Source organism: Trachurus trachurus, assembly GCF_905171665.1.
Source record: "Trachurus trachurus genome assembly, chromosome: 11".
In the NCBI taxonomy this organism is placed as follows: Eukaryota; Metazoa; Chordata; class Actinopteri; order Carangiformes; family Carangidae; genus Trachurus; species Trachurus trachurus.
The window spans coordinates 3,571,167-3,594,376 of NC_139904.1; the positions used below are offsets into that span (position 1 = coordinate 3,571,167).

General features: G+C 41.7%; 2 protein-coding genes across 2 annotated transcripts in view; one reads left to right on the plus strand and one right to left on the minus strand.

Annotated features, from left to right (window-relative positions):
* Positions 1-1,427: 1,427 nt before the first annotated feature.
* LOC310993719 (E3 ubiquitin-protein ligase TRIM39-like) lies at positions 1,428-11,542 on the minus strand. Its single transcript, XM_083982161.1, has 3 exons — positions 11,411-11,542; positions 10,984-11,301; positions 1,428-2,890 (listed from the first exon to the last, which is right to left on the minus strand). Exons 2-3 carry the CDS (start codon positions 11,284-11,286, stop codon positions 1,799-1,801), a joined length of 1,395 nt encoding a protein of 464 aa, XP_083838287.1. The 5' UTR covers positions 11,287-11,301; positions 11,411-11,542; the 3' UTR covers positions 1,428-1,798.
* A 5,201-nt stretch (positions 11,543-16,743) lies between these two features.
* LOC310993295 (lamin-A-like) overlaps positions 16,744-23,210 on the plus strand; it is a gene marked incomplete at its 5' end in the record, with an annotated part of 13,325 nt that continues 6,858 nt past the window's right edge. Inside the window, 4 exons of the mRNA XM_083981612.1 lie at positions 16,744-17,081; positions 20,149-20,305; positions 20,865-20,990; positions 21,855-22,025. Coding sequence (XP_083837738.1) covers positions 16,744-17,081; positions 20,149-20,305; positions 20,865-20,990; positions 21,855-22,025 — 792 coding nt within the window. The remainder of the gene's footprint in view (positions 17,082-20,148; positions 20,306-20,864; positions 20,991-21,854; positions 22,026-23,210) is intronic.

Genomic DNA, 23,210 nt, shown 5'->3' on the forward strand with positions numbered 1-23,210 from the left:
GCTACACATTCAGTATTATTCATTTTATTTCATTCAGTTGTTTTATTTTCCATTTTATTTATATTTATATAGAGAGGTTCGGCCTCTGGCGTCGCTGTTTCCTCCGTCCATGTCCAAGTATAAAATGACAAACTTGCAGCGCGCATCGCCCTCCGCGCAGTTAAAGGTGAGGAGAGGAGCTCATTTGATTGGTGAAGATCTGACTCGGCTGTGTCAAACCCACTCCACGCCTTTCTCTCCTCCTCCTGTCTCCCTCCCGCCCTCTCTCCTCCCTCTTTGCCGTTTGCGCCGGTGGGAGGGACGAGGGGAGGGCTTGCGCTGGTCTAAGTCTGACTGCGCGGCCCACCAATCTTGCGAAATGGACCTGGGCCACGCCCCGTTGGCGTGGCGAAGCTGCGCTGAGGTTAGACTTCGCCCGGTCCACGAGACTAGGGCCCTTTATCTCTAACTGCTCTGCTCCACTGTCACTGACACCTTCACTGGTAACAGCTTCACTGGGAGTTTATTACCAATGAGAATGAATGGAAACATCTTCTCAGTGAAAGTGTGTGTGAAGGTGTGTATGTGTGTGTTAGTATCAAGATCAGAGAACGACAGTTTTCCTCTGTTCATGTCCAGATTCACTCTGATCCTCTGGAACTTCTTCTGCTCTGGGAGATCAATGACTGGAGTTGATGGTGAACGTGCTCCGTAATTCACATTCAGTATTATTCATTTTATTTCATTCAGTTGTTTTATTTTCCATTTTATTTATATTTATATATAGTTTTAGTTTTTTTCTCCTCACAACTAACTTACACAGACATACTCCTACACGCATTCACACAAACATGCACTCGCCCCTGAGACCTCTAAAACAACTCTGTCTCGTAATGTTACATGATTATTTCATAGCGTGGTGAATGTGCAGAACTTGTCCACCAGAGCGTTTTGGAGTTGTTGGATAAGATATAAGAAATGTCGTGTATCCAGTGATGGAGGAACATCAGAGAACTGTTTACCTGTAAATAAAATTAAAGATCCAGTCTGAGCTGGAACTCAGAACCACGTCAAGAGTCTAATCTGATCTGAGAGAGTCTTAATTCATAAGTGGAGAACTTCTGTGAAGAACTGATACCTGATAGAGGTGGAGTTAGTTCAAGACACCGTGACGACATAAACACAGCTTTTATTAAACTTTTGCAGGATGTGCTTCAGTTACTACTTGAAGGAAATAAATTTCTACTAAATATGAACATTCATTCCAGATTAGTTTTGAGGAACTTGTACTGAAACTACTCCACAACATTTATTGTTATGTAGATACAGGAGACGTTAAAGACGAAGCTGAATATGAATCCAAGTCAAGACAACATTTTATTATGTTGATGAAAAACAGGAACGACATTCAGCTTTTGTGATGAACTGACACGTAGATACATTTTAGATCGTTTAATATGAACAGATACAAACTTTTCACACATGTAATTAAACAAGAAAAACTTTTCAACTTTTCATATTTGACATTTTACTATCTGGATAAAAACATAAAGATTGATCAATGATCAACTGATCAAATGTTCAGCAATTCATCATTTTTTAAAACTTCACTCCACATAAAGTCATAATAACAAACATAATGTGAAATGAATTATAAATATAAGAAAGAGTGAAAATCTTTTACAAATGAAAAGTAGTAAAAAAGGAAATGTGTAATAATGAGGCAGCAGGAGGACAGGTGCAGTTTAACAGGTTAAATTCACTGACTTTTCCCTTTAAGAAATAAACAACATTATAAATATGATCATCCTCTTTGTCTCTAACTGCTCTGCTCCACTGTCACTGACACCTTCACTGGTAACAGCTTCACTGGGAGGTTTCTACCAGTGCCAATGAGTGGAAACATCTTCTGAGTGAAAGTGTGTGTGAAGGTGTGTATGTGTGTGTTAGTATCAGGATCAGAGAACGACAGTTTTCCTCTGTTCAAGTCCAGATTCACTCTGATCCTCTGGAGCTTCTTCTGCTCTGGGAGATCAGTGACTGGAGTTGATGGTGAATATACTTTGTATTTACCTTCACTGAACCGTAACATCCATAATCCAGGCATCTTGTTTCCCTTCCTCTTCACAGACTCTGTTAACACACCCAGTATCCACCGTGTACTGTCTCCAACCTCGACATCCCAGCTGTGAGTCCCTGAGTTAAAACCCTCAGAGCCCAGGACAGAGGGGAAAGAATCAAATCTCTCTGGATTGTCAGGAAGCTGCTGTTTGTCTCCTACTCTCACACTGGTCAGATCTCCAGACAGGATGAGATCTGGACGAGCAGTGTTTGGGTCCAGAACCACAGGACTGTAGGAGACCATGTCCTTCATCTTGTTCCAGATGTTGAAGGTCAGGTTGCCCAGGTGTTTGGCCTGGTCTATCAGAGCTCCTGAGTCCAGCTGTGGATCCTCCAGCAGGGGGCGCTGCTGGACTCTTTCCACTGCAGCCTTGTAGTTGAGCAGGAATGAGACGTCTTCAGCTCTCAGCTCGTCTTCTGTGGCTCTGACTGTGTGTGAAAGAACTGCTATCTCTCTGCTCAGAGCCTCCATCTTCTCCTTCATCCTCTGACTCTTCTGCTCCTCTTCCTCCCTCAGTGCAGCCATCCTGGCCTCCTCTTCCTCTTCTAGAAACTGGTGAAGCTTCTTAAACTGCTCCTTAATCTGCCTCTCTGTGTGTCGGGTCTGGACCTTAATGTGTTCTGCTGTTTGACCAAACTTCACTTGAACTTCTTCAAAACCCTTTAACTTCTTCTTTAAGGGCTCCAGAGTTTCCTCAAGTTCCTTCTTGACGTCTGAAGCAGCTTCATTGATGGGTCTGAATCTGTGGTTGGTGTGTGTTTTTGAATCTCTACAGATGAGACATACTGGCTGATGATGGTCCAGACAGAAGAGTTTGAGTTTCTCAGAGTGCAGACTGCAGAGAGCCTCTGAAGATCTCTGCTCTCTCTGCTGTAAGAAGCTCTCACACAGGTTCTTCAACACCAGGTTACAAGGTGGATCAGCCTTTGAACATCTTCTCTTACAAACTGGACAGAGTGGATCTTGTTTCTCCTTCCACCAGCTCTTCAGACAGTCTTTACAGAAGCTGTGGCTGCAGGACAGAAGAACAGGATCTCTGAAGACCTCCTTACAGACCGGACAGCAGAGATCCTCCTCTAATCTGGAAGCCATTTAGCCTGTGAGTGAAGCTGAAAACACAGCAGACAGGAAGTAGAGTCAGTCATGGCTCCCCTCCCTCCTTTACTGACTAGACTTTAGTTTACTGTGACTCTGAGTCCAGGTTTTAATCAAACTCACCTTCAGTGTGTGGAGTGTCAGCAGGTTGAAGCAGCAGTGTTGTAGCTGGACTCACTCACAGGAAGTTGTTAGTTTGGTCTGAAGCTGAATCTGATCGTCTCTTCTTCAGTCTGCGTGTCTGGGACTGACAAAGTCCAATGAACTGTTTCCTGGTTTATCTGAGGTGAGTCATGTGAGGGGGCGGAGCTTTGAAACATGACTGAAGGTCGAACAGGTCGGTCCAGATGAGATAAATAAAAAAAGAAGGGTGGTTTAAAAATGCCACGGTTCTCAACCGTACACATTTCCTTGTCATACTGTGTTGTGTGTGTGCAGGAGTTAAGCCATATAAACTCATGTAGATCAATAACACAAACTCTGACAGCTTTGAAACTTGACATAATTGTGGTCAAGAAGTTTCTGTACCTGTTAGAAAAACCTGGGTGTGAATATCTTGGTGTGTGTAATATTTAATGCCAAAGAGATACACTTTTTAAAGTTATTTTTACTTATTATTTCCATTGATTCTTTGTGTGGAAGGGAGCAACTGTTTAAAAAACCAAGATAAACAATATTTGTGGGAAAAATACAACAAAACCTCAGACTCCAGATGCTCATTTGATTTTATAGCCTACATCCATATTTTGGGGGAATAAATTAGACGTAATAATTGTGTGAAAGCAAAAGCCTTTTCTTCTCAGGCAATAACTGTGCCATCAACTTCCATCTTTTATATTAGCCCTCTATTGCATGAAATATATTACAGTACTTCAACATGATAAAAAAGGTTTTGCATGTTTTTAACTTAAAATGTCTTAAATAACAAACTTTTTTTTTTTTAAATCGTCGTCGTCGTTGGTAAATTGTTGCCATATGGAAACAATATGCAATCGTAGAAAGTACCATAAAATCAATATTTTCTATTAAAAAAAACAAATTAAATTTGATTAAAAACAAGACTAAACAAATCCATCTTATACTTTGTATAATAATAACCTGTAACCTGTAATAAAACTCGGAGACATCATTTGTGCGTCCCACTGAAGTGTAAGCATTTGTAACGGATGTGCACTCACTCAGCCATAAAGGACGTGCTAACCAACTTGCCAAGCGGTTGTCAACCTCTTGGCAAAGTGGTTAGGCGACGGTGAACCCCACCTAGGACAGGCCGTGAGAAACACAACGCAGAGGGCCAGATATGAACATCGGCTACACATTCAGTATTATTCATTTTATTTCATTCAGTTGTTTTATTTTCCATTTTATTTATATTTATATAGGCAAGGACAACAACATCCTCTGTCCTTAGACCCTCACATCAACTGAGGAAACCAAAAAACTAGGAAGGAAAATAAACTAGAAAAAGAAGCATTTCCAGCAGGAAATGCGTGTGAATGCTGAAAGCAGCTGAACACTATTGCTGAATGAGCTGAAGAAATTGTTGAAACAATGTGTTAGATAAAGAAACTGCTGAGGAAATGTTGAAAAAGGCTAAAGCTAAAACATAAAACTTGAAGGCTGAGAGATGAATGTCTTTCTATGGGTGGAAGGAAGAGGCAAGAAAGAAAGAAGGAAGTAAAAAGACAGAGAAAAGGGGTAGAAGAAAGAAAGAAGATAAAGAGAGAAAAAGATGCAGAGAGAGGGGTATGATAGATAGAAAGAGATAGAGAGGGGTAGACAGAAAGCAAAGAAGGAAGGAAATAAAGAAGTAAAAAGACAGAGAAAGGGGGTAGAAAGAGACAGAGGGGGATGACGGATAGAAAGAGATGGATGGATGGATGGATGGATGGATGGATGGATGGATGGATGGATGGATGGATGGATGGATGGATGGATGGATGGATGGATGGATGGATGGATGGATGGATGGATGGATGGATGGATGGATGGATAGATAGATAGATAGATAGATAGATAGATAGATAGATAGATAGATAGATAGATAGATAGATAGATAGATAGATAGATAGATAGATAGACTTGGCACATGTTAAAAGATGCGTCCTTTGTCAGTCTGATTTAGCTGTGTGTGTGTGTGTGTGGGGGGGGGGGTGGAAAGGCAAAAGTTAGGTAATGGAGAAGCTAGACGCACCCTAGCGTGTGTGTGTGTGTGTGTGTGTGTGTGTGTGTGTGTGTGTGTGTGTGTGTGTGTGTGTCTGTGTGTGTGACAGACTTGATGGCCAACTGCACAACACAGGAGCAGAACAGTCAGATTTGAGCTCGGCGCAGCTCTCCTAACAACAGCCAAAAAAAGAGAACCGTACATTTTATCAGAATGTGGTAGAGACTGACTGGTTCACAAAACCTTCCTGAGCATTCTGATGTGCATTAAATGTTTGTAGGACAAATACTTTTCTCAACCTGGCTAGTTAGAAAAGGGGGTCCTTTCTCCTTTTCTCAAAAAATCAGCTCCTACTTTTGTATTGAAGTCAATGAGCCACTGGAGCGGGTCTAGCGGCACAAAGAGGCTCACTGAGACGATTCTGTAAGTCTGTCTGCCCCTACTTCTCTTTCCCTCTTCTATAGAAGTAGCTGGGTTGCATCTTTTATGAAGGAAATGGGATGATATGTTAGAGTTAAAGAGACACGATGCCTTCAAAGCTGTGGGACAGAAATACTTCAGACTGCAAAGTGTTCTTTTTTACATCTTTAGAATGTGTAGAGTGTGGTTGTGTATGGTGATAGGAGAATTTGCCAAAAATGTTGAACTATCCCTTTAAAGACTGAGAGCAAAACATTTCCCCTATAAAAGTTGAATTATATTTGCAAATTAATGATTTCGAATAACTTTCCAGCTCCATTGTTTGTATATTTAACTTGTAATCAACCTGGTCCATGTCCAAGTCAACATACAAGGCATAAAATGTAAAAAAAAAAAAAAAAAAAAAAAAACTATTTAAAGGAGTATTATCGCAAATCCAAATCCTTAATTCGGCCACTAGATGGAGCCAGGCGGAGCTTATCAGATATAAACAAGTGGGCAGCTGTCAGAGAGAGAGAGCAGCCTCGTTTAGTCCTCCCCCTCCCCCCTCCTCCCTCCTCCCCCCTCCTCCTCCCTCACCCACCAGGCTGAATGAACGTGCAATCGCGGGAAAAAGAAAACTCGCTAGTGGAAGCGGCAGCTCTACGTCGGGCACAACCACAACAACAGCAACTGAAACGTCCTCCTCCTTAATAACGCTGAGAGGACAGCTGAAGAAAGACACAGGGACGTGGAGACAAAGTGTTCTACCAGCGATTCAGTGACTGTGAGCAGCCTAACACTGCTACATTACTATTTACTGTTGCATTTTTCCGGTTCGGAGGTCGGATTTGCGAGTTCCGAGTGCAATTGAACGCAGCAAGCGCCGGGCCGGCTTGGATCATAACAAAGACAAATGCTGCATTTGCCCCACGGACACTATACTGTTGGCGATTTTTTTTGTAAATTTAGTTATGGCTCCCCCCGACCCATCTTTTGCATATTTCATCTTATTTTATGCTATTACTGCTGTATTTGCGATAATGCTCCTTTAATATTGTACATATCATAAATATGAATAAACAGAGTGAGATATATAGTGGCCATTTAAAATGTGGAGAAATATTATGTAAATACATACAAAACTACACATTTGTTTTCTTCTGTTCTAGTCAATTAATTTCTAAGACACACACACACACTCATTTCTGGAACCTCTGTGGTGAACACACTTAAAATAGCCGACTCGGCCCTGCGCCCCACAAGACGCGGAGTGGATCCTCCATTGTTCGGTTCAATAAATGAGCGTTTTTTAACTTGTTTGTTGTTTTTCACTGTAACTGTTGGTTTTTGTTTTTTTGTTTGTTTTTACTGTTTTATTCCTTGATTAAATCTCCTCATAGTGTAATGTGACATTCACGTGACTCAGAGTTTGCAGGATGTGCTGATTATGCGTCTTTTTCTTTTCCCTCCCGGTTTCTTTCTATAAACAACCTGAACATACCTCAGATTTTCACCTCAAATCTTTTATAATGTTTTATTTGATTTATTTATTTTAATGCATTTTAAAGTGTTTGGTTAAACCGAGCTCTAGTTGGTCACAACCACACACACCGACAACCAGCAGGTGACCTCCCAGATCCAATCCGGGTTTTCCCTCAGACAGAAGAAATGTCCGTGTGCTACCGCTGCTGCCGCTGCTCGTATTTCTCTGTTTTGCATCTAGTCGGTGTTTCTTACATTGAGTCTGGGGAATAGAAGCGGCTTCTACTCTGCTTCTACTTCATAATAAATGAACGTTGTGGCGGATTTTTAGTGAGAAAAACTCGCGGCGGAGCTGGTGAAGCAGCTTTTACGATGCTGCTGCTGCTGCTGCTGGTGCTGTGTGTCCGTCAGGCTCAGAGTCCAGATCGATACACCAGGGGCGATTTAAAGGGATAGTTCAACATTTTGTCAAATTGGCCTATTGCCATAATCCCTATAGTCAGAGATGGACAGAGTACTCGACCCAGGGCCGGCCCTTGGATCTTGGTGGCCCTAAACAAGATTTTTGTTTGTGGCCCACTCTAAGCTCAAACACCAAATCACTGCTTAAAACTGAATACAGACATGTTTATGCCCTCTGAGGTTTGAGGCCATTTTCTCGACTTTTACATATTTTCTTAAATGTATCTTTTTAAGATACTTGCAGATTTAACAATACTCAAGTGTTTTATGTCTTTTTGAAAAATGTCCAATCCCTTGTGAAAACACACCTTCAGTCACGAGAATGAACTGTTTTGGTGCTTGAAATAGGATATGAATACAGTAATAGATAAGTGGAGAAAACAAGTCTAAAATGAAAATTTGTAAGATTGCTTTTTGAGCACAAATGTTGTAATTCTGCCGTTCTATTTTCACCAAATGTCTCAAATGTGAGATAAAAGAAGCTGAATATTGACTTCACATTACATATAAAGCTCATAGCTGCACGTGCAGACCTCAGGATGTTTAAATGACTTGAATGAACCCCGGTACAAATACTACTGGTCAAAATTTACTCCGTTACAAGTAAAAGTAACTCAGTCGACATGTTACTCGAGTAAGAGTAAAAAAAGTACTTGCTTTTAAAGGTGCTTAAGTATCCAAAAGTACATGCTTTTAAATTTACTTTAAGTCAAAGTAAGAGTAAGAGTAAATTTATTATTTTTCACATCAATGAATGACTCTAATTGTTTCTAAATGAATTTAAGGACCTTTTAACTCTTGTTTCTGAGAACTTTGGCGGTATCCTTATGGGGAGGGATGACGTATTTCCGCTTTTACGTAGATCCCAGTGGAGAGTGTACACTGTGATAGGTTTCCTTCTTTGACAAAGTACTTTTCAGCCTTCCTAGAAATTAACTTGAGTAAAAGTAAAAGTATTTGTCTTGTAAAAAGTAATAAGTACCAAAGAAATCTAATACTTGAGTAAAGTACAAATCCTCTGGATATGTACTTAAGTGCAGTACTCAAGTAAATTTACTCCGTTATGTGTCCACCACTGCCTATAGTCATAGCAGTGGGTTCATTACTTTTAATTATCGGTGCATGCTTTTTTTAGATAGGCGGGGCAGAGATGTGAGCTGCTCAGCGAACACAATGGAGGTGAATGGTACAGGTCCCCTGCCCCTCATCAAACTCATCAAATACACAATCCAACAACTCCACAACGCTCTGGTGGACAAGTTGTGACCTGCACATTCACCACGCTATGAAACAATCATGTATAATTATGTAACATTATGAAACATGAAGCAAATACTCTGAACTACTTTCAGCTTTTGAAATCCCTCCGCCCAGCAGCCGTAGTTCTGGCTGCACATTTACCTCTAAAACAACTCTGTCTCATAAAGTTACATGATTATTTCATAGCGTGGTGAATGTGCAGGTCACAACTTGTCCACCAGAGCGTTGTGGAGTTGTTGGATAAGATATAATAAGTGTTGTGTATTCAGTGATGGAGGAGATGGTGATGGTGATGGTGGAGTTAGTTCAAGACACCGTGACGACATAAACACAGCTTTTATTAAACTTTTGCAGGATGTGCTTCAGTGACAACTTGAAGGAAATAAATTTATACTAAATATGAACATTCCTTCCAGATTAGTTTTGAGGAACTTGTACTGAAACTACTTAACAGTATTTATTATAATTCCAAGTCAAGACAACATTTTTTAATGTTGATGAAAAATAGGAACGACTGTACATTCAGCTTTTGTGATGAACTGACACGTTGATACATTTTAGACCGTTTCATATGAACAGATACAAACTTTTCATTTCACATATGTAATTAAACAAGAATCATTTTCATGTTTGACATTTTATCATATGGAGAAAAACTGAACATAAAGATTGATCGATGATCAACTGATCAAATGTTGAGAAATTTATCATTTTTAAACTCATCACTCCACACAAAGTCATGATAACGAACGTACTATGAAATAACCCAAAAGTGAAAATATTTTACACATGAAAAGTAGTTAAAAAAAAGATGTGTAATAATGAGACAGCAGGAGGACGGGTGCAGTTTAACAGGTTCAATTCAATGACTTTTCCCTTTAAGAAATAAACAACATTATAAATATGATCATCCTCTTTATCTCTAACTGCTCTGCTCCACTGTCACTGACACCTTCACTGGCAACAGCTTCAATGGGATGAGATCACCAGTGCTAATGAGTGGAAACATCTTCTTTGTGAAAGTGTGTGTGAAGGTGTGTATGTGTGTGTTAGTATCAGGATCAGAGAACGACAGTTTTCCTCTGTTGAAGTCCAGATTCACTCTGATCCTCTGGAACTTCTTCTGCACTGGGAGATCAGTCCATGCAGCTGATGGTGAACCTGCTTTGTATTTATCTTCATCGAACCATAACATCCATAATCCAGACCCTATCTTGTTTCGCTTCCTCTGCACAGACTCTATTAACACACCCAGTGTCCACTGTGTATTGTCTCCAACCTCAACATCCCAGCTGTGAGTCCCTGAGTTAAAACCCTCAGAGCCCAGGACAGAGTTGATATAATCAAACCTCTCTGGATTGTCAGGAAGCTTCTGTTTGTCTCCTCCTCTCAGACTGGTCAGATCTCCAGACAGGATGAGTCCTGGATGAGCAGTGTTTGGGTCCAGAACCACAGGACTGTAGGAGACCATGTCCTTCATCTTGTTCCAGATGTTGAAGGTCAGGTTGCCCAGGTGTTTGGCCTGGTCTATCAGAGCTCCTGAGTCCAGCTGTGGATCCTCCAGCAGGGGGCGCTGCTGGACTCTTTCCACTGCAGCCTTGTAGTTGAGCAGGAATGAGACGTCTTCAGCTCTCAGCTCGTCCTCTGTGGCTCTGACTGTGTGTGAAAGAGCTGCTATCTCTCTGCTCAGAGCCTCCATCTTCTCCTTCATCCTCTGACTCTTCTGCTCCTCTTCCTCCCTCAGTGCAGCCATCCTGGCCTCCTCTTCCTCTTCTAGAAACTGGTGAAGCTTCTTAAACTGCTCCTTAATCTGCCTCTCTGTGTGTCGGGCCTGGACCTTAATGTGTTTTGCTGTTTCACCAAACTCCACCTGAACTTCGTCAAAACCCTTTAACTTCTTCTTTAAGGGCTCCAGAGTTTCCTCAAGTTCCTTCTTGAGTTTCAAAGCAGCTTCATTGATGGGTCTGAATCTGTGGTAGGTGTGTGTTTCTGAATCTCTGCAGATGTGACACACTGGCTGCTGATGGTCCAGACAGAAGAGTTTGAGTTTCTCAGAGTGCAGACTGCAGAGAGCCTCTGAAGATCTCTGCTCTCTCTCTAGTAAGAAGCTCTCACACAGGTTCTTCAACGCCAGGTTAATAGGTGGTTCTAACCTCGACCATCTTCTCTTACAAACTGGACACAGTTTATCTTGTTTCTCCTTCCACCAGCTCTGCAGACAGTCTTTACAGAAGCTGTGGCTGCAGGACAGAACAACAGGATCTCTGAAGAACTCTGTACAGACCGGGCAGCAGAGATCCTCCTCTAATCTGGAAGCCATTTAGTCTGAGTGAAGCTGAAAACACAGCAGACAGGAAATAGAGTCAGTCATGGCTCCCCTCCCTCCTCTACTGACTAGACTGAAGTTTACTGTGACTCTGAGTCCAGGTTTTAGTCAAACTCACCTTCAGTGTGTGGAGTATCAGCAGGTTGAAGCAGCAGTGTTGTAGCTGGACTCACTCTCAGGAAGTTGTTGGTTTGGTCCGAAGCTGAATCTGATCGTCTCTTCTTCAGTCTGCGTCTCTGGGACTGACCAAGTCTAATAAAGTTGTTCCTGGGACTTTGTCCTCAGCGTTAATAACTAACTTGGTTCATCTCAGGTCAAGCCAGATGAGGGGGCGGAGCTTTGAAAAATGACTGAAGGTCAAACAGCTCAGATGAGATAAATAAAAAAAGGAAGGGTGGTATGAAAATGCCAAGGTTCTACCGTACACATTTCCTTGTCATACCGTGTCGTGTGTGTGTGGGAGTGAAGTCATATAAACTCATGTAGATCAATAACAAGCTCTGACAGCTTTGAAACGTGACATAATTGTGGTCAAGAAGTTTCTGTTAGAAAAACCTGGGTGTGAAGATCTTGGTGTGTGTAACATTTAATGTTAAAGAGGTACACTTTTTAAAGTTATTTTTACTTATTATTTTCATTAATTCTTTGTGTGGAAGGGAGCAACCAAGATAAACAATATTTGTGGGGAAAATACAACAAAACCTCAGATTCCAGATGCTCATGTGATTTTATACATCCATATTTTGGGGGAATAAATTAGACATAATAATTGTGTGAAAGCAAAAGTCTTTTCTTCTCAGGCTATAACTGTACCATCAAACTCTATCGTTGTGTCTCTAATCTATATATAAACATGTCAATTACTGATTGTTTTTCTTCTGATTACGATTGTTTGCTTGTTTGGTTGATCAGCTCTACATAACGTGAAATCATGATTGCAAATGCAAATGCAAAAAAAAACCCCCAAAAAACCCCCATCAACTTTCAGGAGTGCTGCCTTGGAGCACTTTTGTGTCCCCACCAATATCAAAAATCAAACCTACTCCCTTGGTATAAAGACGTTATCTTATATATTATCTTATCTTTTATATTAGCTCTCTATTGCATGAAATATATTACTTCAACATGATAAAAAAGGTTTAGCATGTTTTTAGATTAAAGGGACAACGAGGAGTTTTGGAAAAGCGAAGTGTTTTCACACTACATTTATGAGCCTCCGCGCGCACCATGAAATTCTTTGACCGGCGCAAGACAGACTCATGTTTTCATTCATCAAGAATTAAAGTCAGAGGTCCAAAGACGATCAGATACCGTCGTAGTTCCGACCATAAACGGCGATTCGGCTGCGTTATTCTCATGACTCGCCATGAAACCGAAAGTAAAGAAACGCTGGTCGTCTCGCCCAGCATTTCCACCACCACTAATAATAACAAAATAACGATAGAGACAAAACGATATATTTATCGAAAATGGGCCCATTAACAAGTATGGGTAGCGTAGATTCATCCACATTAACGTGAGACTTTTTTATAACCAAATAGAAATTCCTCGTTGTCCCTTTAAAATGTCTTAAATAACAGACATATTTTTTTTAAAAATCATCGTCGTCGTTGGTAAATTGTTGCCATATGGAAACAATATGCAATCGTGGAAAGTACCATACAATCAATATTTTCTATTAAAAAACAAAAAACAAATTTGACTAAAAACAAGACTAAACAAATCCATCTTATAGGCCTACTTTGTATAATAATAACCTGTAACCTGTAATAAAACTCTGAGACATCATTTGTGTTTCCCACTGAAGTGTAAGAATTTGTAACGGATGTGCACTCACTCACCCATAAAGGACGTGCTAACCAACTTGCCAAGCGGTTGTCAACCTCTTGGCAAAGCGGTTAGGCGACGATGAACCCCACCTAGGACAGGCCGTGAGAAACACAACGCAGAGGGCCAGATATGAACATCGGCTACACATTCAGTATTATTCATTTTATTTCATTCAGTTGTTTTATTTTCCATTTTATTTATATTTATATATAGTTTTAGTTTTTGTCTCCTCACAAAAAAATAAAATGTAAAAAATAAAAAAAAATAAAAATAGGCTACTATATAATATTGTACATATCATAAATATGAATAAATAGAGTGAGATATATAGTGGCCATTTAAAATGTGGAGAAACATTATGTAAATACATACAAAACTACACATTTGTTTTCTTCTGTTCTAGTCAATGAATTTCTAAGACACACAAACACACACACTCATTTCTGGAACCTCTGTGGTGAACACAGTTAAAAACCTTCCTGAAGGTTAAAGGTGTTGACCATGATGTAACCACAGTGTGAGACGCCATGACTCGGAGGTCACAAGCCAGAGAGTAGAGTTTCACAGTGCAATATGTGTCCACATGTGTGCGCTGTTCATTAAAACTTCCTCTCAACATTTTTTATTTATTGTATATCAAATTAAAAAGTAAAAAAAAAAAGGAATCAATATTTACTGTATAAGTGAGGCAAGCTGCAGTTCCTCTCCTGGCCACTAGAGTGAGCCAGTCTCCATAGACTCACATGTTAAAATGTCATTTAACTAGTATCAACATTTACATTTTAAATCAAGGTATATGTAATTGTGGGTGTGGCCACTTTGAGTGACAGGTGGGTAAAGCAAAGTCTCGTCTTCACACCTGCTCCACCTATGTGCCCATATTTGGGGTGAATTCCAATTCCCCCCTTACTGTGCGTTCACACCGAAAGCGATTAAATCGCCTGTAGTCGCCCTGGCCGCTCCTATCGCGTCGCTTGCCAGCTCTAGCAGGCCCTTGCACCAAGCGACCAAAGGGGCGGGACTTTCAAGCTGTGCTGCAGATGTGTCCATTCAGGCTCTCTCAATTTCTCCGGCTGTGGGAATCCCAGTCCGCTATTGGCTGTCGCCGCGGTCGCGCCGCTGCTCATTTGCATAAAGTTCAATCTCTCCCAACTTTCATCGCTCGCGTCGCGTCGCTCCCGCCGCCGGTCGCTCCTCGTCGCTCCTCGTCGCCAGTGTACATTGAAAATGAATGGCAGCTGGTCGCCGAGGTCGCTCCGGTCGCTTTTGGTGTGAACGCCCAGTTAGTCCTATAGCCGTTGGCCCTACCCCTACGTTAACCTTACGTGTGCGTTCACGTGAAGTGGTGTTGTCCCGACTCTGGTTCAGATGATTCAAACAGAGATTGTCAGAGGCACACTCCAAACCGAGGGCTATGACAAGTTTCCCAGAATGCATCTCGCAGCAACCGGCAGCTGTTTTATTTTTCGCTGTAGCGCTGTTATTACGTCACTTTGTTGAGTTTTAATATTTTTTCATGCGAGAAAGTAACTGTTTAGATCCCCAATGTGCGGTCGGTTCATTCAAACGATGGCAAAGGTGGCTGCTCCACGGTGGAGCGGATCAACGGCTCGTCACAGAGACACCACCACCGGGCCGGAGAGCTCGCCAGCCGGCCAACCTCCGTCGTCATCCCGGGAGAAAAGACGATCGCTAATTAACTTACCTGCAGGTTTTTAGAGGTTTACAGCCGGGTAGTTACATTCTTTTTAGGAGATAAATGCTGGTCTCATTGATGAAATGTAACAATTGTGGCAGTCGCAGAGACGACTGATGACGTATGTGACTGTTGAAGGGGTGTCCCAATTCGTAGGGGTTGACTTTCAACCTCTACGAATTGTAGCTCCGTTTCAAGGGGCAAGGGTTAGGGGCTAGGTGTAGGGATGAAAAATAGAATTGGAATTGGGCAGTACTGGTTCTGGTACCGGTACTGGTACTGGTTCTGGTACCGGTACTGGTTTTGGTTCTGGTACTGGTTCTGGTTCTGGTTCTGGTTCTGATACTGGTTCTGGTTCTGGTTCTGGTTCTGGTTCTGGTTCTGGTACTGGTACTGGTTCTGGTTCTGGTTCTGGTTCTGGTTCTGGTACCGGTACTGGTTCTGGTACTGGTACTGGTACTGGGCGTTAGTGGGTGGAGTCAGACACAGCAAAAATGGCGACAACTAAATTTTAACCTTATTTACAACCAGTTCTCTGGAAGCTCTCACTTGATGAAGTTTTAAGAGATTTTATCATTTTATACAATTTAAACTAAAGTTTTAAAGAGGAAACAAAGATTTGTTGGTCTTCCGGTGGAGGTTTCTGTGTCGTTGTGACTCCAGTTCTCAGCTTCACAATCTCTTTATATAATAAGTCCGTCGCTCATTAAAAGTTGAATGGAGCGGCTCGGTGTTTGACTCATGTAGTTCTGTAAATGACTTGAACTCAACTCTCTCCAGCCAATGGATCTGCTAGAAATTATCCCTCGTACACATCACATGGCATTGTTTCATTTATTTGCGTAGACGGGGAGGGTGACTCATTCATTCAGACTGCACACCCATTACAGACAAAAAAAAGAGAGAGAGGGAGAGAGAGAGGGATGGAGACAGAGAGAGGGAGAGAAAGAGAGAGCAGCACCTACCATTGAGCCAAACTTGAGGCCAACCTCTCTCCTCCTCCTCCTCCTCCCATCTCATTCTTTCCTACATGGGCACTCACAGATGAGTTTGCAGACAGAGCAGTAAGTAACAGACTTCAGGACGACCAGGACGTCTCAGAGGACGAGATAAGACAGAAACTTTGAAGTAATTTTATCCTCTTCTCCTTCTTCTTCTCCTTCAGATTTAAAAAGGTAAATCTTTCTCTCAAATCCATTACCTTTTATTTTTCTTTTGCTGCAACGACTTTTCTTTGATATTTGGGTGGAGTCGATCGAACCCCTCCCATGTCTTTTGATTAATCTCTCTTTTTTTGTGCGGCCTTTTGTTTGTTTTTGTTTAATTGCACTCCAAAGTTTAAGACTTTTCAATAATCAATGAGTATTTCATAGATAATTTTATTTATTTGAATGTGTATAATTCAGATGGAGGTTAGTTTAATGACCACATTGATGAATGTTCAATGTAGATTTGTAGGCTCCTCCCACCACCACATGCAAAGTCCGGACTTTGCATGTGTAAAGCAGCAGTCCTGAGCATTAAAGCAGAAGTAAGCGATCCGGTCGTTTTGTCTAACTTCCTGTCAGCCAATGGAGTTAGCAGTCTCCGCCCTCGTCCCTACGTCACCACATTCAGGCGCATCCCTTGGCTGCACACACAGAGAGGACCGCCCCTTTATGCCGCTCTCTCTCCTCATTGGATAAAGGTTGTAGGATACAAGGAAAGTTTTCTCCTCGGCTTACAGCAGAGCAGAGGGACTGACAGACCCGTGTTTCAAACCAAACACTCTATAGAAGTGATTGCTGTCGGAAGATATAACTATTTAAGACTTATATTAACACAAATATTCCGCTTACTTCTGCTTTAACAAATTGATTTTGGGGTCCAGAAGGTTTGGATAACCACCTCTGTTTCCATGCCAACAGCCGAAAAAAAAAGGTGCAATGGCGACGCCCAAGAACACTCCCCGAGGCGCGAACGCGGCGCTGTCCCCCAACCGCATCACGCGGCTCCAGGAGAAGGAGGACCTGTGCAACCTCAACGACCGCCTGGCCGTCTACATCGACAAGGTGCGCTCGCTGGAGGCGGAGAACGCCGGCCTGCGCCTGCGCATCACCGAGTCGGAGACGGAGGTGAGCCGCGAGCTGACGGGGCTGAAGGCCGCCTACGAGACGGAGCTGGCCGACGCTCGCCAGACTCTGGACTCGGTGGCCAAGGAGCGAGCCCGGCTGCAGCTGGAGCTGGGGAAGCTGAAGGAGGACTACAAGGAGCTGAAGGCCAGGTGGGTGTACCCGAACTCGAAAAAGACGTATTCGGAAAGTACACGAATAACGCTTTGATCCCGAATAGTTTTGCTGTCCGAAGTTTCTCCTCATTATTCGGGAGCTTTTTTTCTAAAGAAAAAGAAACGTTTGGATCAGCAACAGCACATAACCAATGCATTTGTGTCTAGTTCACGTTAGGGTTGCTAAGAAACAGCAACTCCCAGCATGCATTGCGTTACAGTAGACGGAGGAGGAAGTGCTCACCGATACTTCCAGGGTCACCGTTCAACAACTTAGCATTTTTCTCATAGACAATAATGGGAAAAGAAGCGGCTGTAAAACGGTGTATAATTTTTTTTTTGAGTGTCACAGCCCCCGCGAAACGACCCGTTTCACTACCAGAATTTGACCCATTCAGTCCGATTACGTTTGGAAAGCCTAGAAGAGCCGCACGATTCAATTATTTTATTCCCGTTCTAGTTAGCCGAGAGGTAGAAAGCGGAAGTTAGCCGGCTAGCTCGACATAGCACTAGCTCAGGTGAAGTCAGTGCGCCCACTTCCAGTTTCTGCCCAAATCCGAATCCGAATAGTGCACTGGCTGTACACCCCTAGTGCCAGGGCCCCCCCCCCCCTTTCCCCTCATGTTAGGGGCCCTGAATTCCTTTGAACCAGCCCTGTGTGTTTGTAAGAAGTGATAAGAAGCAAAACTAAAACGATCCGAGTCACTGTGATGTTGTGAAAGTGAATCACAGAGTGAGTGTGATGCAGCTGACTCACCTCGGCCTCTCGCTTTATTTCTTATCTCCCCTGAGGCAGAAGTTCAGTAATAGAAGGGGCATAATACTGTTGAAATAGCCAGTGTTTTTCTCAAGAAATTTCCGGTTGCTCATAACATGTTTTGTAAAACAGAGAGTTTCTTTGCACCAAAACAAAGGGAATATTTAGAGTTTTCATCATTTATAGGTTATTATGCTGTTATTTCATTGGTCCGGCCCACTTGAGATCAAATTGCGCTGTACATGGCCCCTGAACTAAAATGTGTTTGGCAGCCCTGGTCTGAAGCAATCAAAGCTTTAATGGAAAATATGAAGTAAAAAAATAACTGTAGTGGGTTTATTTCTTCTGCACATGTGCACAAATATGTTTTTTTTTTGTATAAATGATCAAACAAATCTACTTTATAATCCCTAAATAAAAAGAACCTCAGTGATCCAGAGATGTTTGTTATCTGATGATCATGAGAGGAAGCTGCCGCCGCCGCCCCGAGGCGTCCGAAATCCTCCAGTGCATCTGTTTGTGCATGAGTGTGAGAGTCTAAAAAAAGACAAAACCATCATCAAAAAAACAAAAATCAAACCAAATATATACATATATACATCTATTTACCCAATTGAAATGAAAAGAAAAATAGGCGTTAACGTTTCAAATAATCATACAGAGGGCTTTTAATGATTTATAAATGTTTTTTCCTGTTTCTCATATCATGTAATGTTCGGATGTAGTGGTGGATTTCTATTTTGAATTCCTCAATCCCTGGTTTTTTGAGGTCCATTTTTATGAATGTAGTATTTTCCCTATGAAAATTCAAAGATTCAACAAAACTTTTCCTTGCCTTTAAGACTTTTCTCATCATATGGAAGAATTATATGTATTTTTTTTTCTAAGTTTAAGCTTTACACCAGTTAAAGTTTCAAACAAATGTCCAATTTCTACCCCAAACAAATGAACATAACTGAAACATCTCGTTGACTTGATGATGCCTCTAACTTTACTTTCTGCCGCCGCTGCCGCTGCCACTCCCTAGCTGGTTTCTCAGCAGCATACCCTCCACATTGCTCACTGCAGCCTGATGCTGGTTGGACTTCCACTCGGTGGCGTCTCCTTCTCCTTCCCATGCTGCCACATCCAGAGCCATGATGACTAACTCTTTCCTCAAAGTTTTCCTCCTTCCTCCTTCACCAAAGCAATCATTACACACACACACACACACAATACGTGGCAGTGTTTAGAGGGCTCCCGTCTTCCCTCCATTATTTTTCCATAAATATTGAGATGGTGGCTGTTGTGTGTGTGTGTTTGGCTAAGGCCAAGCCGTCTCCATGGCAGCGCCTCAGCCAAACACCAGCAGGCTGTGGTTTGTGGCGAGCAGATACACGGGACATGGAGGAGGCCGGTCGCTCACTGAGGCCTATGAGTCATATGCACCGAGGTCTTTCCCCTGCTGCTCCGTCAGCGCTGCAGCCTTCAGAAATAAAAATAGATCCGATCGGAGAGTTTTTTTTGGTTTTGTTTCTTAGGGGAAACTGTGGTGGTGACTCAGTTTCTCTTGGTTCTTAAATCACAAGGGGAACATCAGCGTCTGACCATGTTTGATTGATTAAATGCATCTCAATCTCCTTGTTTGATGTTAAAGGGATAGTTCAACATTTTGGCAAATTGGCCCATTGCCATAATCCCTATAGTCATAGCAGTAGGTTCGTTACCTTTAATTGTCGGCGCAAGCTATTTTTAGAACGGCGGAGCAGAGCAGCGAGCGGAGGCTCATGGGATTTCTTGGTTTCCCTCATCAAACTCATCAAATACAATCCAACAACTCCACAACGCTCTGGTGGACAAGTTGTGACCTGCACATTCACCACGCTATGAGATAATAACACAACGTTACCAGACAAGAGTTGTTTTAGAGGGAAATACAGAGACTGTTTGATGAAAAACTGCCCCCGACGGGAACGTGCATCAACGGTTTTGCATGAATTTCCCTCTAAAACAACTCTGTCTGGTAACGTTGTGTTATTATCTCATAGCGTGGTGAATGTGCAGGTCACAACTTGTCCACCAGAGCGTTGTGGAGTTGTTGGATTGTGTATTTGATGAGTTTGATGAGGGAAACCAAGAAATCCCATGAGCCTCCGTAGCGTAGCTCTGAGCAGCTTGTGGACAATCACAGGTAACGAACCTACTGCTATGACTATAGGGATTACGGCAATGGGCCAATTTGCTAATATATTGAACTATCCCTTTAAATTAAAAACACAATGCAGGAGCTCAACACCTAACGCTCTTTTTTTCTTCGTCTTTTTACAGAAACACCAAGAAGGAGTCTGAACTGATCGGAGCGCTGCAGAGGCTGAAGGATCTGGAGGCTCTGCTCAACTCCAAGGACGCCTCCCTGACCACGGCTCTGGGCGAGAAGAGAAACCTGGATGTGGAAAACCGGGACCTGAAGACCCAAGTCGCCAAGGTAAACTCAACCACATGAGCTTTACTGTAACACTCAGTGGAAACACATCTGGGCTCAATCTCTCCATGATTGATGATCTGCTTCCAGTCCGTCCCCCACAATCCTCCTGTGTGTGTTTTACCCCACAATTGTCTTTTCTATTCTACTGTCTGTTATTTATCATATTTATTTATAGCTTTTAACAGTGTTGTCTTATTGTCCTTATTGTGTTCTGCTGAGCTCTTGCAAATCCTTTTCCAATGCTGTTTCTTTTCTTCAAATGGCAGAAATACACAGACTCTGATTCGTGATACTAAATCTACGTTTATAAGGGATTCAGTTGCAAATGCGAAACTAGTTTTTAACTTCACCGCTAAGTCATTTACTGCTGGCTTCTCTCTCTGCTTGAGCTCAGACATCGTGATTAAAGGCCTTGGCTGCCTTTTGCCCACTGACTGTATACATGTCTTCATTGTGCTGCCTATTTTTGTGTTTCTTTTTTTTTTATGTGAATGTTTGTTGTGTCATTTTGCTTTGTAATAAAAGTTCAAGTTCCTGTTGCCTTTTCTTTTCTTTATAGCTGGACACCAGTCTGAACGATGCCAGGAAGCAGCTGCAGGATGAGATGCTGCGGAGGGTGGACGGAGAGAATCGCATCCAGACTCTGAAGGAGGAGCTGGAGTTTCAGAAGAATCTCCACTCGGAGGTCTGAAGACTCATCATCATTATAATAATAATGATAATAATAACTTTATTTATATAGCACCCTTTAAAAACACAAGTTTACAAAGTGCTTCACAAAACGTCATTTAGGCATTAAGGGATAGTTCAACATTTTGGCAAATTGGCCCTTTGCCATAATCCCTACAGTCATAGCAGTAGGTTTGTTACCTTTAATTGTCGGTGCAAGCTATTATTACCAGACAGAGTTATTTTAGAGGTAAATTCATGCAAAACGTGTGAGTTCCCATCGGGGGCATTTACCTCTAAAACAACTCTGTCTGGTAATAATAGCTTGCACCGACAATTAAAAGTAACGAACCTACTGCTATGACTGTAGGGATTATGGCAAAGGGCCAATTTGCCAAAATGTTGAACTATCCCTTTAAAAGACAGGTTACAAATGCCATAAAATCATAATAGATAGACCGGCCCAAGCGACAAAGCAACACAGGCTGCAATGCAAGTTCAAATGCAGGTAATTAGATAAAATAAATAAAAAGCGGGTATACATGATAAAAATACTAGATAAGATGAGATACAATAAGATAAGAAGAGATGGGATAAAAGAGTTAAAACCGAAGTAAAACTAAGAGAATCTGAGTAAAACTGTGAGATAAAATAGATGATGATGATGATGATGATGATGAAAGAAGAGGATGGCATCACATAAAAGCATGTCTGTAAAAGTGGGTTTTTAAGAATGGTTTCATCATCATCATCATCATCATCATCATCATCATCATCATCATCATTTCAAAAAGGAGCTTTAAAAACTTTCTCTCCACCTTCTCTTTCTTCTTTTCTTTCTTTCTTATTGATAAGATTTGTTTTGGCGACTGTCCAACAGGAACTGCGGGAGACAAAGCGGCGCCACGAGTCTCGTATGGTGGAGCTGGACAACGGCCACCAGCAGGACTTTGAGAGCAAGCTGTCCGAGGCGCTGACGGAGATGCGCACCCAGCACGAACTGCAGATCAAACTGTACAAGGAGGAAGTCGAGAAGACCTTCAACACCAAGGTGGGAGAACAAAAGAAAGTGGAAGATTAATGTCGGTATAACCCTTTAATTTACAGGCCGGGAAGAAATCCAGTTGTTCAAAAGTAATGTGATTGGATTTTGGATAATGGATCGGGTAGTTTCAAAACCAAAAACGGATTCTGAGATCGGATCACATAATCCAATCTTGGTTTTCATCTGGATCAAGTTTGTGTTGTTTAAAACTTTTTAGTAGGATCGGGAAAACTTTGATAAAAAAACAAACAAAAAAACAGGATTATTCTGATCCCAGCAGTCGGGTGGATTCAGGAACAAAATGTGATTAAAATTATGTTTAAACTGGTCAAATAAACTATATTTATAATGTAGTATTTATACATATTGATTTATATTTTGCACCTAATTTTTAAACCATAACAATGATTAGTAAATAAAGTTAACTTTTGAATATTCTACAACTGAAAAACTTTTCCCCAAAGTGAATTTAATGAAATTTGAAGTTTGAATTTTAAGATTTGAAGTTTGAATTTGAAACACATGGGGAATTTTTTTTTTTTTTTCAAAGGAGGTTAAATCGAAAGCAACTGGACTTAGTTATTTGTCTAGGAAGACGTTTCACCTCTCATCCAAGAGGCTTCATCAGTTCATGTACGCATAGTGAGTCTCCACACCAGATAGTTGGACCAGTCCCAGCCTGGTCAGATGCTACATGAACTGATGAAGCCTCTTGGATGAGAGGTGAAACGTCTTCCTAGACAAATAACTAAGTCCAGTTGCTTTCGATTTAACCTCCTTTGAAATACTATGACCTGGGCAAATGAGAATATGCACCGGCACATGGGGAAATATTCACAATTTCACTAATGTACTGTATATTTGCTTTTTTAAATGTATTTTACCAGCCCAACCAGATGAAGTCTGGCTGTTTAAAAAGACATTGAAGAAACAACAAAGAGCACAGAAAACAATACATACACTCCGTTTTCCAATAAACCAATCAGCCTTCATTGTGATGCACAGTCCCATCTAGAGCACTCATTATCCAGATTTGGTAATCTTGAAAAGTTTGGATCGGGCTCAGACTGATCCAATCCTCAACTCCATCACGACTGAGATAAGATTAAGACGGATTACGTGATCCTGGATAGCAAAAAAAAAGGGATTTCAAAATCCGGATAATTTTTATCCAGATTACACTTTTTGAAC